We start from the raw sequence: 16,351 nt of genomic DNA on the forward strand, positions 1-16,351 counted from the left end.
ACCTTTTGCAGGGTCGTGGATGGTGCATACCAAGAAAAGCTTTCTCAACGCCCAAAATGACCACCAAGAGACTGTCGCAAACGAACAGCAGCAGGACGCCCAGGAGAGTGAAGATTTACCCGACGACGAGAGTGAGGCCGATTTCGAAGGTGACGAGAACAACGGCTCTAAGTCTCTAGACGCGTACAGAATTCAGAGCCTGAGATGCATGAGGATTCTGCAACTGACGTCTCACCCTCTCAACCTCGAAAAGTTCTATCGAGAGGAAGACCATGAGGCATACATTGACCTGACCCTCAAGAGACTGAAATCAGAAATCACTCAGTCGAGCATTGATGCAGACCAGAAGGCGCTGGAAGTGTCTCTGAAGCCAGCCTATTCTTCTGGGCTTCGACAGTTGGAGCTGGCAATCAAGGACAAGTTTGGGGGTAGCAAGGAGATGGCAGAGCTACTAGCCCTTTCAGCTAACGAAAATACGGTCAAGGATATCACCTGTGCTTTCTGTCGCAAGAGAACCCCTCCTGCGAACCCCGTTCAGAGTTCGAACGTAAGTGGGTATCTAGGTCATCCGGGGCGTTGCTAATATGACCAGTGCGAGCATATCTACTGCAGAGACTGCATTTCCATTGCAACCAGTGGCATAACCAAAACCGGCCGACCTCGTGTGGTACGTCGACCAGGACAGGATGATAGTTTCTTTGGAGACTCTTGCTAACTCTAGCTACAGCCTGTTCAATGTCGGGCATTGGGGTGCTCCCCCAAACTTGGAATGGGACATGAAATCAAGACTCCGGCTTGTATAGACGCGGCTGTGAAAGCTATCAAGGGTTTCAAGGAACCTGGACGCGATAGCATTGGGACAAGATGGACTGGAGGCCCAAAAGACAAGGCCTCGTTCTTTCGCGCCGTTTGTGGCCGCGATGACATCGACTATGGTCCTGTAAAGATGCCTCTGAGTTCCAAAGTCAAAGCCACTTTGGCAGTGATGCTGACTTGGATGAAAGAGGCCCCCGATGACAAGACCATCAGTAAGTTCTCTTGTTGTTTCCTGAATGAGATATACAAGTACTGACTCTGAGTCTAGTTTATGTGCAGTGGACTAGAACTGCAAAGTCCCTTGGCTGTGTCCTCGAAAGTATGGGAATCAACTTCCTTTACTACAACAGAATGGCGAACAAAAAACAAAAAGCTAGAGCATTGGATGAGTTCGCCAGTAACCCTGAAACCAAGATTCTTGTAAGTTCTCCCACTCTATCGCAAGCCCCAGCAAGATCTAAGAGTCATGTAGGTGTCGTCAATGAAGTGCGGTGGGCAATCCCTGAATCTCCAGATGGCCAACCGCGTCATCATCGTTGACGAATGGTGGAATAAAGCCGTCGAGGAACAAGCGTTCAAAAGAGTCTACAGAACTGGCCAGTTGAAAGAGACCCATCTTGTTCGCATTATGGCGAAAGATACCATTGATGAACGCGTCATCATGCTACAAGATGCAAAGGAAGAGGTCATCAGGGCCGCACTGCAGGATGGGGAGATGCAGCCACACTTCTCCAACTATCTTCAGTACCAAATGCTATTCTCCGGAAAGGACAAGCAGACTCTGATCGCCGAGATGGAGAAGGAGACCCGTGCCAAACAGGCCAAGCAGTGATTTTGACTGAGGAGAAACTGAAAATGGGTGACGTTCCGGGAGATATTTTTGGTAAAGAATATTGCTGGCGATCTATGGATGGCGCTTTGGGATTGAGAACGGAGATACTGCACGAAGATTCATGATGCAGATTGAGCAGATAGGCCATATTCCCCAATACCCCAGATAGTACTCGACAACAGATTGATAATACACCATTTGACGAATTATGGCTTTTCGGCTACAGTGTTTCATGAAAGATTCAACTATTGAAACTAGTATCATACAGTCTGATTTTAAAGTCTCAGGGTAAATAGCTTGGAGAGATACTTGACGATTTTGTGACGTCTGAGGTAATCTAGAAAGAATATGTCTCAGGATCTTCGTACACTGTGATGAGTTTGTACAGGCTCCTATTGAGATCCTAATGGCACTGCGAATACTCAGTACTGAGTGAGTACCTATGAAAGATGCCGATGATCTAATCAACCATGTTTTCAACTCGCCCTTGTACAGGCCCGCGTAATCTGCTCTGGCTCCAACAGATTCGGTTACTAAAGCTTGATAGGATAGGAAATACTACAGCCACTTACTTCTAAATCAGATAACGTGGTTATCTGTCACGTCGCTGTTTGCCAGGTTTGACGTATGTCTTCCTTGACTAATTGAGGTAGGGAGAACAAGCAAGTGCTTCGTTGGCGTTCAAGCTGAACTCAACAAGTGTGATTGGAGCAAGTGGTAAATTACCTCAACTGTTTTTTCGATCATTAATTCAGCAAACGCTGATGGTCAAATAGCCTTTGGCATGGGTGTATATGGGAAGCTGCATATGTTTGCTGAGGACCATCCTATTTCGTGACACAAACACTAACTACATGTAGTCACCATGCTTGTCTGGAATAGAAAGTGTCTCATATCTCTCTATTGATCTGTGACCGTAGTGATATTGAATCTCTTCACATACGCGTAGTTTCTTCGCATTCAACAGTATCTCAGGAGGAAAGAACCTATATATCATAGCAAATCATGGTTGTTCAAGATATGATTCAGTTCCTGCATGACCGCTTCATTGGAGGCAATAGTTTCTTTCACTTCTCATATTCTGCAACTCATGCAGAACTCAGAGTATCTCATCCATAGGGTCCTGCCGAGCTAGCTCTGCAGCTCGCTTGCAAGTATGTACAAAGAACCAGAACGCCATAGGATGGAACTATTGATCTCAACTCTGAGGATTGCAGTCTTATTCGCGTCATCTGTAGATTAACCTGCATATCTAGGTGCAGAACAGTGTCGGTCAACCCGTAACAATGAAGTAGACGAGATGGCATGCTGTGAGTTGTAAAAGGTCAGTGTATAAACCATAGAAGCCCCTCTTGAGTTCCTAAGTCATCTCAAGACTCTCCTCCACCATTTGCTGTCAAGATCAAAGTTCAGAGTCCATCACATCTTACTTCAAACCACAACCATGTCAGACTACGTCCCAGTAAAGGATCAAGGTCTGACCTGTCCCTATGGCGGAATCTTCTACATCTGCGCCGACGATCCAGATCGCTTCATCGGCTGTTGCACCATCAACCCCTGCGGCGCCAGAAAAGGTCTCTGTCCTGATCAAAACCTCAGATCCGCAAGCTTCAACGCGACTCTTCAGCATGAGTTCCTCCCTCAGGCATGTATCAACGACAACGTCGATGTCAGTTGGTACACCTGCGCTGGAAACGCTCTCCCGTTTCTAGGATGCTGTGCCGTGGATCCTTGTCTCCGTGGTGTTTGCCCTCAGGGGGATTTGAGAGCTGCTAAGCTGAGCGATAAGGCCAAGAATGCACAGGTATTCCTTGACGGAGGCCCTGAGTATATGCCACGACCTACGTCTTCTGTCTTGGATCCAGGACTAGGTATCTCTTCAACCAGCCTGTGTGCTAGCCCAACCACTGCAATGACGACCATGATCTCCAGCTTCATCAATTCTTTCGCTACAGAAACAACCATTGCAACAATCACCTCCGCCAGGACAACTTTGCCATCGGAGGCTCCAGATGCACCTGCCGCGGGGCCCAAAGAGCACGGCTCGAACCGAAGACTTACCTGGCTGTTGATGTTGCTTTTCGCCGCAGTTTTTCTAGTTCTATACCTTGCGCACCATTTCTGGGGACACCCATGCTGTCCAGAGTGCGGAGACAAACCGTCCAAAGTAAAACTCGAACAGAGGCATGAACAGGAACATCGACACGAGCAACAACAACAGGAATACGAACACAACCCGAACATGCCTCCGTACCCAGATACCGATGAGACCCGAACAAGTGATGATTTCCGGAATATGAGGGAACTTTTAAGCAGGAATAGCTCCCGAACAGTCCACGAACATTCACAGAACATGCAAGGGCAACAACATGAGAATGATTCTGCTATTAAAGATGGAACTTCCCGTGACAACAAAGAAAATGGCATCCTCGACCTGCATAGAGACTCTAATCAACAAGACCTATACGCCTACGTCCTCGGAACAGTTCCAAACAGAAAGCCGCTGCCAAGAACGAATACCAAGCCAAGCTGGTAAGACGATAACTGCCGCTGAGGACCCCATTCGAAATGCAAGATATAATATCTCATCCTCTCAAAATCTTCATTTCCTAAACATCGTCATCCTCCGAAAACCATCATTTTCTAAAAAATCGCCGTCGTCTAAAAGTCATCATGGGTTCATCGATATGTGAGATGGAAGGGAGTATGGTTCATGATAGCTTCGCAGCATTAGTAGCGTCAGGGGCAGAATTTCCTCTAGCCAGGCAGAGTACGGGTCAGCTAGAGCAAGACCAACTACAACTTGTTTCTGACGTCTCAACAACTTATGAACCAACCAACATCATAGTTGTCCGGAACTTTAATCAAGACTGCGACACACCACCTGCTGAGGAGAGCCGTATACCTTTATTTTCGACTCATCATTACAAACATGAGCGAGTGCCGGACCAAAAGCCCAAAAGATTGGTGTTTATGAGGCTTCACCAAAAACAGTGGAAAGGCAGGGGAGCTCTCACTAGAATTGCGGCCATTTCTGACGCTCGAAAACCACTTATAGAACAGGCGCTCTCTCTTCAAACTTGGCGATATTCAGGAGTTAGGAGGCCACCCCCATCATCGAGGCGTACTCCCAACAAACTCCGGAAGCGTCGAAGGCCTGATGGATATGAAGAGTGATAGAGAAGGGATTTTATAACGGCAATCGCGTGTTTGAGGGCGCTATGATAGACATGATTTGATTTAATTTGTGGTGGATTTACATGTTGCAAGAGGAGGTTGACATTTCTTTGGACGGATACAGAGTCTGATGTTTTGAAGGAATAGAAGAATGAACAGGGTCGGAGTTCTTGTGAATATTGGTTAGTACACGACAATAGAATAAAAGCAGGTTGAGCAACTTGACGCAGATGAAAGACCATCAACTCCTCCCCATCTTTTTGCTTCTGCCAAACTTCAACATCCCATAGTAAACTCATCTTGGAACGCCCGACAGGCCTCGTATAAACTTACCTGATGCAGCGAGTTGTTAGTTTGCATGTCCAGTTTCGAGTCAAGACGCAAGATGCTCTTCGATCGATGTGAATGATCTGACTGATCGCGATCTACCACACATATAGCCTTGCTATGGAACTCGGAAGCTGTTTACGAACAGCCCTATAAGATATCTCGGATGACACTCTCCACACGTGGATACCCGTCAAGACATTGGACTGTTATATCCGAGCTAACGATAGTAAGGGGATGCGACCAACAGAGACCTAGAGATATCTCCGCATCGCAAACAGCTTGTCTTGAAAATAGTAGTCATGTCACTGCGCATGGATCATGCATGCCAGACAGCCAGACAAGGCGATATCCGCATACTAGGGAACCAACGCTTTATATGAGAACAGAGATCCACTCCTGAGAAAAGTCTTAAGAATTCTAGACTCTGGACTAGTTTGTGTTCAAGAGCTGTTCGGGCACGCGGTCGAGTTATTACTAAACTGCTTAAGCACTTAGCAGCCAGCTCATTCCTATGCCAGAACGAAGATTATCTCGATTTCACGAGAAATCCTGATGAGTAAATCGAAGTCACCATCGGCTTATCATGAGCTTGAATCAATCTTTGTTCGTTCGGCGTTGTTCTGGTAGCTTCGTACCACAGCTACGCAGGTTTGAAGAAAGCCAAACGAGCAATTGCTCACGTCAGCGCATTGCGAACGCCAAACCATCATATCATCATAGATTTCAGAATTTTAATCATTTTCATTGATCTTGTAAAAGGAAACAATGGTATCGTCACTGTAATCCGCAGTGAAGAGCATATTTGATCGACAAACTTCGCTTAAGCGAAGCCTTCGCGGAACGTGAGCGGAGATTATTAAACTCCGAATAGTAGCGAGCAGCAGAGTTTTTACCGTAGAATCATAGAAAGACCAGTAGAACTCTTGTTGTTAAGGTTGAACCGAAAGCCTTCGCCGTGAAGCCAAGACGACGACTGGAATGCAATACGTCTGGTGTTGATCCAAAAAGACTTTCACAAGCAGACTGAGAACAAAGTCGGATCATGGTTACGCAACTATGAGCAGGCAGGTAAGGCACCTCGAATTCTCGAAAATGGTGATTCATAAATCAGCTGTTCAAGGCGAAAATGACAACTGATAATAAGCATCGTCAGCGAGAGCTTTCTCAGCTTCGGCGCGGTACCTGTGGCTTGAACACTCGCAAACTTAAGAAAGAAGGGGACGGTGTCACGTATTCAGCACCAGCCCTCGTGGCAAACGTGAGCCAGGCGAATCTATGAAATACCTTTCGGTCCTTCTTGGTGACCGAGATGCCCGAGATAGAGAGAGAACCGTAGTGAAAAGTTTTTTTTTTTTTAAATGTTTGTCAGGAACTGAGGCGGCTCTGATCTTGACACGTGCCCTAGTAACTTAGCTGGGCAACCCTGAATCATGTCCAGGAACAGGCGTGTTGGTCCCTGGCCTAGAAACGGCCAGGTCCCGGCTGTTGGCCAGTCGTTTGCAAGCCCGTTTGTCAGTCATAATCATTTGGACAAGGACGGATACAGCCAACAGTGTGCAGAAGAAATGCGGGAACTACACTGAGGGAAAGACTGTGGTGAGAGACACAATTCATATTTGTTGGTCCTTCGTCTGCTGTTGCACCAACGCCAAGACCGAATATCTCGCACGAGCCTTGGTCCTGTTGATCGTGTGAGATCTCCATGGCCAAGAGCTGGGAGCGATCATGGATGAAATGCGGAGGTGCGGGATAGTTTCCAGGGGCTGAGCTGAGTTGAGCAGGGATGAAGGGAATAATGAGGGTGACCTATATCGCCAAGAATGTTTATGCTTCGGCTCTCCGCTTTGCTTTCTTGTTCATCATGGTCAGTAAGCTGAACATCGATTTAATACAGAGCACCTGGCATTTTGCTCCATCGAGTATCCAGGAACAGGAAACATACTTGTCTTGCCTGATCCCGCTGCCACCGCCATCAGAGGTGACATGCATGTTGATTCGCATTTGCTGGACCCTCGATTTGGGTCTCGACACCCGCTCCTCCCACTCACTCGCAAGCTGGACGCCCCAAGTGCGGATCGGAAGGGCAGATCACCCTCTTGATTGGCCGCTATAGAGATCGTCCCTCTCGCGGCTCAAAAGCCTGACAGGATTACTGTTGGTCTCGCCCAGTCGCATTGCGAGAGGATTGCGAGATTTGGTTAGCCCCAAAGACTGATGGCGGCGCCTTGACGGGCGTGGCACGCGGAGGTGGTCGTCAATGGTATCGCTTCTGGTCTCCCTTACATAGCGTGCAGCTAAACGACAGGGTTTTAAGCCCAGCTGTCACTTTGCATTGAGCTCAAAGTGGGAGAGCGACTACTGCGGTGTGGGCGATGAAAATATCGTCGACTGGGTATAGTGTTGTATCCGCTTCGGTCCAGACGGTACAGGTACCAGTAAGTTATCGTTATATACTCGGTGTAATGCCGTAATCGACCATGTTTTTCTGGTCTTCTTCCCGCGATCTAAGTCAGTAAATCGTTCGTCCCGAACTCTGGGCGTGTGGAATGAAGATAATCTCGTCCCGGAAACGCACATTCGTCCACTGACATTACCGCCCTCGTGTCTCTGATTTATCCCACTTTGGTTTTGGCATCCCTCGACAATTTTAAGTGAATTTATCGTGAGTCGTGGCTCAGCAAGTGTCGGAGAAGCAGCCATCAAATTCGAGTCGGATTAATCAAGCCAATCCTTCATTGGTTGTTAGTGGAGAGTTTGGTGACGCCCTCTCAAACTCAAGATCCTAAGGAGGTCTCTCGGTTGTTGAAGTACTTGCCTCAACTTGGTTGCGCCTTTCCGCCTCCGGGTATCACTGCATTGCACCTCCCTCCCCAGACCAGAATAGGGCAATAAGATTTCTCGATCTAGTAAGTGCTACTGAGCCAAGCACTTACACATCCACCACGGGAATATCGTTATCGGCCTCAGATTTCACAACCACATAAAGGATATTATCCTGACAGGTTATACAGGGTCATCTTTTTCATGACTGATCATAAAGAAATCCCATAAAAGAAAAACGACAAAAGTTCCCCCGTTTCGGGCTTGACCCCAGTCCCGGGGTTCGGTTGGCAATCAATTCATTCATACATACCTGAGTGACAGGAACGGAGATCAAAGTCAAATTCTTGTGGGCTTGAGACCAAAGACGGGATCCTACCTAAGATAATTCGCCTACGGGTCTCCCACGCGGCAAACATCTCGGCCATCATTACACGGCACACGCCTCTACTCTTTTACTACTCTTTGGGGGGTTTGGGGGGGTTTGGGGGGGTTTCAGAGTTTCGGGTGACCGCTTTGGCTTTCCTTGGTTTTAAAGAGCATTTGGTTAATAAGAAGCTAAACCCTCGATTCCTCCTCCTTTGTTGCAGGGGTCGACTTCCCTGGTCTCCAACCTCGAAGTTGACTATCTCGCGATGCGATTGTCACCAGTGTCACCAGTCGATTCCAGTTGGTCATCACAACTCGCTTCTTAATATATCGATACTAAGACATCGACAGTCTAACGACAAGCAACGATCCGCATCTCTGACACATACCTACCGATTTGAAGGGATCGACGATTCTCATCCACTTCCCGCCATCATCTCCACCATGCCTCCCTGGCTTCAAGAAGGCGATGCCCAGAGCTTTTCGCCATGGACAGATTCAACGAGGGCTCTCAGCCTCGAGCCACGTCGAGTAAAGCAGTTCACCATGGCTGCTCTTACTCCCCATCAGACATATGTTATTCATGTTGCGACTCTCACCGTAGCATCGATGAGCATACTTGCAACAATAATAACTTCGTTCTGGTTCTTTCGAATGAGACGGAGTTTCCGCCATGAGTGAGTCTCATATCTCCTCTTCACCCTCTATTGCTGACCCTTGAAAAGCCTCATCATGCTGCTCATTTATAGTGATATGTTCAAGAGTTTCTGGTTACTTGTCTTCCCCGCCGTGGAACTTGTCGCTGGGAAAATTGAAACGACTGAGACCTTCTGTCAAGTCAGCGGGTTCTTCCTTGCTCTCAGTATAGAAGCTTCTGATGTTTCGGTCGCTCTCATCTCAGTACATACTGCATTGTACATCTTTCGTGGAGAGCAAGGCCTCTACCCATATCGAAAGGCGGCCTACGCTCTTGCCGCCATTATACCTGTTGTGATGGCTTCATTAGCATTCATCGAAAGCCCCGGTTACATTAACACTGGCTATCTACCGTTCAACCCGATGTGGAAGAGACTGGCGCTGTCTTGGATTCCTCGCTATATGGCTTTCACTGTTATTCTCTGCCTATGTATAGGCGTATACGTTTACGTTCGAGTGTTGATGAGACGATTTGGCTCCGGGAATGAAAGTTCGAAGAATACCCTTTCAAAAACGTCCGGTCTTGAAAGTCTCGATCCCTTGCAACAAGGAATCACCACTGTACCACCGACTCCTACGATAAGATACCACGGCCTAATTCCTTCTTCCAACCCTTCGCAGCGCAATTCCTTTACTATACTCGAAGATCGGACCACAAGACCTCCACTCGTGGCATTCAACTCTTTCCATTTGGACATGTCCGGATCCACGCATCCCAACAGGCTTCATTCGGCACGACTAGCGCGGAGAGGATCGACTCAGATGTGGATGGCCAACTTTGGTACGGATCTGACATCTCAGTCTGAACAGGCAGAAGTTGAATCCCAGAATTCGACGGGAACAACTCGCTGTGGTTCAGACGATGTGATTGCCCCTTTAGCCACCCATACAAAGCCTGAGCCTGTCCACCAAACACCTCTCCACGATGTTGTCTCACCATCATATACTATACAGACCGACTTCTTTCATCGATCTGATGGCTCAAACGCTCCATCTAGGCCGCCATCTATACCTAATCTTTTCGCCATACTCCGTCGCACACCAGACAGTCCACACAGCAACGGCACCGACCTCGTCTTGACTCAGAGCGATTTCAACGCACCTGGTACTGTCAAGTCACGTGAAAAGATCTTGCGACAACTCCGGTTACTATTTATTTATCCGATAGTCTACGTCGCCATTTGGATTCTGCCCTTCATCGTACAACTTACTGGATATGGACGAGGAGCCCCCTATGGCATGAGACTGGCCAGCATCATATTTCTGTGTTTCCACGGCTTGGCTGATGCCGTGGTCTTCTCTCTGAAAGAGAAGCCTTGGAGGCATAGTCAGGCTTTCAAACGCATCAACGTCCAATTTTGGAAAAGACGACAGGAAGTGCCCGATGTGGGTGCAAGAGTCGGACGCACAAGAGAGGAAATGACACTCGATTCTCGATTCGCAAAAAAGAGGCGGCAACAGGAACAAGCTGAGTGGGAAATGGATCGTCAGGCTGGAAATGAGGCCCGCAAAGCAGCGAGGGCAGTCCCCCAGTGGTGGGATGCCGAAGAGTAATGAGGAACTACATGGCGTGTAAATAAGAGCTGCATGACAAAGGTCGAGAGCTTTGGAAAGCGTGCGGAGGATGATACCCAGGATTACATAGGTACAGATCATGACGGGGCATCATGAACTTGCATTAGATGGCGTTGCGCATTTGGGATGCATTGGGTGGTTATTTGGCGTATATGTCAAACATGTTTTAGATTAGACGGAGAAATGTCAGCATCCAAAAGGGATTTGTATTCGTGTTTGATCATTTGAATGATACTCCAAAGTCGTTTGATGTCGTTACTCTAGCAAAACAGATTTATGCATTGCGCCATTTGGTATAATGTGCAATTCGAACGCTCAATCGCGATTCCTCCTTTTTCAAGTTTGGCTGCGCATAGAAAACTTCGAATCGAATAAACTCTTCCATCCATATTCCAGTATTATTTTCCCTTCTCTATCCCTCGCGGTAGAACTTGAGGAAAGCCTTAGCAATAGCAACACCATCATGAGGAAGTGGCGCGCGTTTCATAGCTTCATTATACACTTCATCCGTGAAGATGCCAACCGTATGACGATTGAAGAGAATCTCGGAAATAATCTCGTTGGTGAACTCGGGGTGTCCTTGAACTGTGAGATATCGTCCAGGCGAGTAGAAGCCCTGCACTTCGCAGATCTCATTCGAACCGAGAGGGATTGAACCCTTGGGAAACTCATCTACAATGTCGCGATGCATTTGGTGAATGCGCTGTGTAACAAAGTCAGTGAAACAGTCGTACAATCACGCGCGCAACAAATGGGTCTTACCATCTTGTCCAATCCGAAAATCTCCTTGCCCTTGTCTGTCAGATCAACTTCTGTGACTGCAACCTCCCATCCCTTATTGCTGCGTCCCAACTTGGCGCCCTCAGCTCGTCCGACGATCTGGTGGCCGAAACATACGCCTACTACTCGGATGCGATTCGTATCGATGGCTTTTTTTGTGAATTCGACGAGCTTGATGATCCAGGGGTCGTTATCGAACGCTGTGTGTCGAGAACCAGTGATAAGAACCGCATCGATTTCGTCGAGGGATGGATACGAGTGTAGTTCGTTCACGACATCGTAGCCCTTGATAGTAACGAGATCTTCGAGCTTCTGAGGCTTTGCAGCTTCTTGGAGGAGCGCAGTGAAGACACCCGTGTAGCCACCGAAGCGATCGCGAGTTTGGGGCTGCGGGGTGTCAGCTTCGAGGATGGCGAGACGAAGAGGAGCCATTTTGGGCAATGTTTGGATGTAAGGAGAGAATAGTTTACAGGGTCAGGAAGTTTGAGCTGGAAATATGACTCTTGAGCGAAAACGGCCAGGGCGCAGGCTGCAAGGCCCGTCTGGAGATGGACCCTTCCTGCTCGTGTAACGGCGGGACCGATAGCGGGGTGGACATGAGGCGAGATAAGCGGGCAGAATTGGAGACAATGATGTTATACTACCGAATAGGGAAGCGGTGAGAAGCCGGTAGTTGGAGGTAGAAAGTACTTGGTAACGTTACAGGCGGTCTACGATGCGTACTTTAGACTGACGGGAATAATTATGAGAGCCCGGTATAGATTCATATGGAAACATTGTCTTTTCACGTGGAAATTATTCATAATTTGTGGTTGTGTCCGAGTATAAGGAGCATGTAAATCACTGAGATATCTTGGCTTCTAATACTCTAATGATATGATGCAACCATCTCTGATAAATTGTTGAATTCACAAGATACATACTACATACCTAGTGCTTTCATATTCTAGATACTTGCTCAACAGAGTGAGATTTACTGTCTAGGCCTGTTAATTACAAGGAATAAATAACAAAGTTAATGTAGGGCTGATTGGCATCAGCAGGGCACCTTGCATATAAATGTCACGCATAGAGTTACGTCGTGCAAGCCATTTCCATCGCAATGATAAAATAATGCCTAAAGACTGGGCGAATGCAGAGAATGCATGTATACAACTAATGCTATAGCTTTCTCATCCTCAGTAAGCACAGCTACTGCAAAGTCGTTGACTCTGACCCAACTGTAAGGATGGGGCGAGCTCATCAAGTGACATTGATGTTCCCTGCAAAATTATTCTTGGTGACGTCTTGACCATTTAAGCTTTGACTTACAACTTACATAAAACACATGCAGGGACTCTTGTGAGTTTTGTTTTTTTAAACGTCTAGGTGGCTTTTTTTCTTCTTTTGCGCACTTTTATTCCTTTCTTCTCATTTTTCATCAGACATGGCGGTTTCTGTCAATATGGCTTCGAGATTGTCTTTGGGCGGCTTTTTGGCCAAAGCGAGAGCTGCTTTGACAGCTCCGGCGGCGCAACGAAAGGGACCTCTTACTTTTGTTGTAGGGAATGAATCAGCTGGTGAGTCAAGTGCTAGTTATAACTGAAGACAGTCTCAGCTAATAGAAATAGACCTCGATTCTCTCTGCTCAGCTCTTGTCTACGCTTATATGCGCACTCATACCCCTCCTCATACCCTACACATTCCCCTCTCAAACCTGCCCCGCGATGACCTCGCTCTTCGCACCGAGATGTCAGCAGTTCTCAATCACGCTGGACTCACTCTCAAAGATCTCCTAACTCTATCTGAACTTCCAGACTTGAAACCTGAGGAAACACACTGGTTGTTGGTTGATCATAACTCCCTCACAGGTCCACTTAAGAAGTTTTCGGATTATGTTACTGGTTGTGTCGATCACCATGCCGATGAGAACGTCATTGGCAAAGATGCAGACCCAAGAGTTGTTGAACCTTGTGGAAGCTGTATGAGTTTGGTGGTCGATGAGACGAGGAAGACCTGGGAGGAGATTTCGCACCAGGATCCTGAGGATAGCGATGCGGCTACGGAGAACGACAAGCTTACTAGACTTGCGCTTGCTCCTATTATTTCCGACACGATAAATCTCACGGCCAAGGAAAAGGTTCGAGAGAAGGATTCGAAGGCGGTTGAATTCCTCGAAGGGCGCATTCACGACAAATCCTTCAACCGCACAGCCTACTTTGACGAGATCTCCGCTGTGAAGGAGGATATTTCTGACTTGAGCTTCCGCGACATTCTGCGCAAAGACTACAAAGAATGGGATGGTTCAGGCCTAAAGCTTGGAATAAGCTGCGTGGTACAAGACTTCAACTACCTCGTCGACAAAGCCGGTGCTTCAGAGCCGTTGATCGATGCCTTTGAGGACTGGGCGAAGGAGCGCGAGCTCGATGTGGCAAGCATAATGACAACGTCCCATCCCAATGGGGAGTTTCAGCGCCACCTGCTTGTCTGGGGTGTCACTGACCAAGGTCGTGAGGCGGTGGATAGGTTTGTGCAAGCTGGTGATAAGTTGAAGTTGGAGACGTGGAAGGAGGGAGAGCTGGATCATCATGGGCATAAGAGGTTTGCCTGGAGGCAGAAGGAACTTGCTGCTAGTAGAAAGCAGGTTGCGCCTTTGTTGAGGGAGGCCCTTAAGAAGAGTTGACTGCAAGGGCTGCAGAGTTCCAAGATATAACTGCATGAATGGAGAGCGATACGTCACTGAAAGAGGATATATTATTGCAAGTCATGAGGTTCTACTTGAGACCTTGACCGAGAAATCATATTCCTAGATGCATCATGATATTGTTACATATGATTTGTTATACACAAGACCCGAACCCATACTATGCTTTTCCAATGCTTATTCGTGAAACTATTGTTCCTCAGTCAAATCCGGTTCCTTAGACGCATTCATGCCTTGATACATTCTCTGCCTAGCAAAGTACCCAGAAGTCTCAGTATGGAGAGCCTCAACCTCCTTTAACATCTTGAGATACTCTCTGTTCGCCAACCTCTGCTTGCCATAATGTGAATGTCCTCTAAGATCACCAGCGTTCGATTCCAAGAGCTTTGCAGCCGCTGGATCAGCAACCCTGATGCACGCCTTGAGCGAGCCGTACAGTGGGCCAAACATGGGTAGGGGTTTAGGCTCATTGATCATCTCATCATACACCCAATGTAGATTCTCGATGCAAAAGACCTGGTTATTGGTATGTGCCATAGCTTCATAGACCGTTTTGTAGACATATGAGCTCCTGGGTTTCTTGAAGAGAGATGGTCTGCGGAATGTGTCCCAGAATCGGGGCCAGTCCCCTCGTTTCGCGTAGGCGGACAGCAGACTGCTCGTTTGAGTGTTGTTGAATCGACAGTCCTTCTGCACCATGAGTGTTTCGAGGTTCTTCTGAGCACGCGCAAGCTGAGGTTGTCCGAATGATGGTGATGACAGACCTCCCTCGATGAGCGTGAAGAACATCTCATCGGTCCAGATGATCATGCCTCGCTCCTCGGCCGTTAACAGGATCTGATCGACAAGAGTGAGCCGTGACCCGGAAGCAGGCTCGGCTGCAGGCGCTGTCATAGCATCGCGGACGAACTGATAGATTTGGCTCTGACCAAGGGGTAATCCAACCAGCTGAATGTGTTCAAAGCGCTTACGGACCTGTTCCAGATCCGGAGTCGGCTGCGCTGAGTGATCATGCAGGTCAGCGATTTCATCTGATACGACGGGAGAAGTGTGAATAATACGTGAAGGCTCTGGTGAAAGCCGTCGGGCGCTCGTGGTGTAGGCGCGTCGTTGTTGGGACGCTTTGTGTAAGGCTTGCCATTGTTGAGCAGATTCTGACTTTGGGAGCTGAACTTTGGCGGCCAGAAGTTCATCAAGCTCCTCAGGGCTGTTGATCTTCTCACCACGAGCTTGCTTGTTTTCTCGCAAACTCTTCTTGAGAACAGTCTGCCACAAACTCTCGAGGTCAAGCTCTGCACGCCGGGATTCTGTCATACACTGGATAACAACTGTGGTGCCTGTTTGAGGAGCACCAAAACCAGAGAAACGGCCGCTATCGTCCACCTTGGCAGCTTCATCGATGCTGTCGCTGTTGGAGGAGAAGTTCACGCAGACCCATCCTGTCGAGATACCATTGTCACCACCAGGAATAATAGCAGTATTCGTACCCATTAACTTGGCCTTTTTCCGAAGTCGACGGAGCTTCGTCCTTAGTTCACCAGGCCCAATCAATCCATCGGCTCTTGCAGATATGTTGTGGTTTTTTCGGAGCCATCGCACAAAGCGACCAGATGAAATGTGAAGATGTCGTTCGCTTCGAGCTGTCGCAAAAAGCATGATCAAGTTGGGACCAAGAGCAGCTGGAGGATCAAGGTCGCGCATGTCCAGCATAGAAATCTCATCTAATCCCATATCCTCGAATATGTATTTCACCATTGGTTCTAGGACCTCTGGTGCACCTTCGGGTATTTTTGGTAATTGGACGGCATGCTGATTCTCGGGGTGTCGTGGGGGTTCGACTTCAAGAAACCAGGGAACATCTTCAGGATCTTCGGCCTCTTCTGTAGCTTCGAGTTTCGAATTGAGAGCCTCGCTTGGAGGAACCGGACTCGAAGACTCTTTTTCGATTATCGTATCGTTCACTTTAACATCCGAATAGAACCTTGTCGCTAGAGGAAGCCGTCGTGAAGTGGTCTGTGGCAAGCTGCGAAAAGAGCTTGTGGCTGGCCTTGATACAACAGCACGAATAATAGCGGATTGGCATTGGCGGCAACTCAATGCCGCAGCCGCAGGTCGAGTGAGCATGTTGAATTTGATCTCTCGATTGAGATGCAAGACTAGAAAATCAGAGTCACGGAGCTAAAGAAGCGTAGAGCGTCATGGCTGAATTTGGTACAGTCCAGTTTTGAAGTGGAGAAGAACGGTTTACAGCTCTCGATCGGCCGAGGCGGGCT

General features: G+C 47.9%; 6 protein-coding genes across 8 annotated transcripts in view; 4 read left to right on the forward strand and 2 right to left on the reverse strand.

Moving 5' to 3' along the window:
* The window catches only part of FOXG_09177 (uncharacterized protein), a gene marked incomplete at both ends in the record, with an annotated part of 4,089 nt that extends 2,441 nt beyond the window's left edge, over nucleotides 1-1,648 (forward strand). Inside the window, 5 exons of the mRNA XM_018388216.1 lie at nucleotides 89-547; nucleotides 613-667; nucleotides 804-1,028; nucleotides 1,085-1,236; nucleotides 1,289-1,648. Coding sequence (XP_018246242.1) covers nucleotides 89-547; nucleotides 613-667; nucleotides 804-1,028; nucleotides 1,085-1,236; nucleotides 1,289-1,648 — 1,251 coding nt within the window. The remainder of the gene's footprint in view (nucleotides 1-88; nucleotides 548-612; nucleotides 668-803; nucleotides 1,029-1,084; nucleotides 1,237-1,288) is intronic.
* Nucleotides 1,649-3,092: 1,444 nt separating this feature from the next.
* FOXG_09178 (uncharacterized protein) lies at nucleotides 3,093-5,482 on the forward strand (the record flags this gene model as incomplete). Its single annotated transcript, XM_018388217.1, has 1 exon — nucleotides 3,093-5,482. The coding sequence occupies one exon, from the start codon at nucleotides 3,093-3,095 to the stop codon at nucleotides 4,182-4,184; it is 1,092 nt and encodes a 363-aa protein (XP_018246243.1). The 3' UTR covers nucleotides 4,185-5,482.
* A 2,977-nt stretch (nucleotides 5,483-8,459) lies between these two features.
* On the forward strand, nucleotides 8,460-10,876 carry FOXG_09179 (uncharacterized protein). Of its 2 annotated transcripts, XM_018388219.1 has the most exons (3): nucleotides 8,460-8,644; nucleotides 8,696-9,021; nucleotides 9,070-10,876. In XM_018388219.1, exons 2-3 carry the CDS (start codon nucleotides 8,789-8,791, stop codon nucleotides 10,592-10,594), a joined length of 1,758 nt encoding a protein of 585 aa, XP_018246245.1. In that variant the 5' UTR covers nucleotides 8,460-8,644; nucleotides 8,696-8,788; the 3' UTR covers nucleotides 10,595-10,876. The 2 variants fall into 2 exon arrangements, with proteins under 2 accessions (XP_018246245.1, XP_018246244.1); XM_018388218.1 differs by having other exon boundaries at nucleotides 8,460-9,021.
* On the reverse strand, nucleotides 9,069-12,010 carry FOXG_09180 (GMP synthase (glutamine-hydrolysing)). Its single transcript, XM_018388220.1, has 2 exons — nucleotides 11,378-12,010; nucleotides 9,069-11,318 (listed from the first exon to the last, which is right to left on the reverse strand). Exons 1-2 carry the CDS (start codon nucleotides 11,825-11,827, stop codon nucleotides 11,028-11,030), a joined length of 741 nt encoding a protein of 246 aa, XP_018246246.1. The 5' UTR covers nucleotides 11,828-12,010; the 3' UTR covers nucleotides 9,069-11,027.
* A 499-nt stretch (nucleotides 12,011-12,509) lies between these two features.
* On the forward strand, nucleotides 12,510-16,289 carry FOXG_09181 (uncharacterized protein). The gene is made up of 2 exons (XM_018388221.1): nucleotides 12,510-12,954; nucleotides 13,006-16,289. Exons 1-2 carry the CDS (start codon nucleotides 12,822-12,824, stop codon nucleotides 14,055-14,057), a joined length of 1,185 nt encoding a protein of 394 aa, XP_018246247.1. The 5' UTR covers nucleotides 12,510-12,821; the 3' UTR covers nucleotides 14,058-16,289.
* Nucleotides 14,107-16,347, reverse strand: FOXG_09182 (uncharacterized protein). 2 transcript variants are annotated; one of them, XM_018388223.1, is made up of 2 exons: nucleotides 15,140-16,308; nucleotides 14,109-15,079 (listed from the first exon to the last, which is right to left on the reverse strand). In XM_018388223.1, exons 1-2 carry the CDS (start codon nucleotides 16,200-16,202, stop codon nucleotides 14,268-14,270), a joined length of 1,875 nt encoding a protein of 624 aa, XP_018246249.1. In that variant the 5' UTR covers nucleotides 16,203-16,308; the 3' UTR covers nucleotides 14,109-14,267. The 2 variants fall into 2 exon arrangements, with proteins under 2 accessions (XP_018246248.1, XP_018246249.1); XM_018388222.1 differs by having other exon boundaries at nucleotides 14,107-16,347.
* Nucleotides 16,348-16,351: the final 4 nt, after the last annotated feature.

This window comes from Fusarium oxysporum, chromosome 9 (genome assembly GCF_000149955.1).
Source record: "Fusarium oxysporum f. sp. lycopersici 4287 chromosome 9, whole genome shotgun sequence".
NCBI lineage: Eukaryota > Fungi > Ascomycota > Sordariomycetes > Hypocreales > Nectriaceae > Fusarium > Fusarium oxysporum.

Coding starts and splice junctions, on each gene's coding strand:
- FOXG_09179 (XM_018388218.1), top strand. CDS start 8,789: ATGCCTCCCTGGCTTCAAGAAGGCGATGCCCAGAGCTTTTCGCCATGG. Junction 9,022..9,069: donor AGACGGAGTTTCCGCCATGA/GTGAGTCTCATA, acceptor ACCCTTGAAAAG/CCTCATCATGCTGCTCATTT.
- FOXG_09180 (XM_018388220.1), bottom strand. CDS start 11,827: ATGGCTCCTCTTCGTCTCGCCATCCTCGAAGCTGACACCCCGCAGCCC. Junction 11,319..11,377: donor TTTTCGGATTGGACAAGATG/GTAAGACCCATT, acceptor TTTGTTACACAG/CGCATTCACCAAATGCATCG.
- FOXG_09181 (XM_018388221.1), top strand. CDS start 12,822: ATGGCGGTTTCTGTCAATATGGCTTCGAGATTGTCTTTGGGCGGCTTT. Junction 12,955..13,005: donor TGTAGGGAATGAATCAGCTG/GTGAGTCAAGTG, acceptor TAATAGAAATAG/ACCTCGATTCTCTCTGCTCA.
- FOXG_09182 (XM_018388222.1), bottom strand. CDS start 16,202: ATGCTCACTCGACCTGCGGCTGCGGCATTGAGTTGCCGCCAATGCCAA.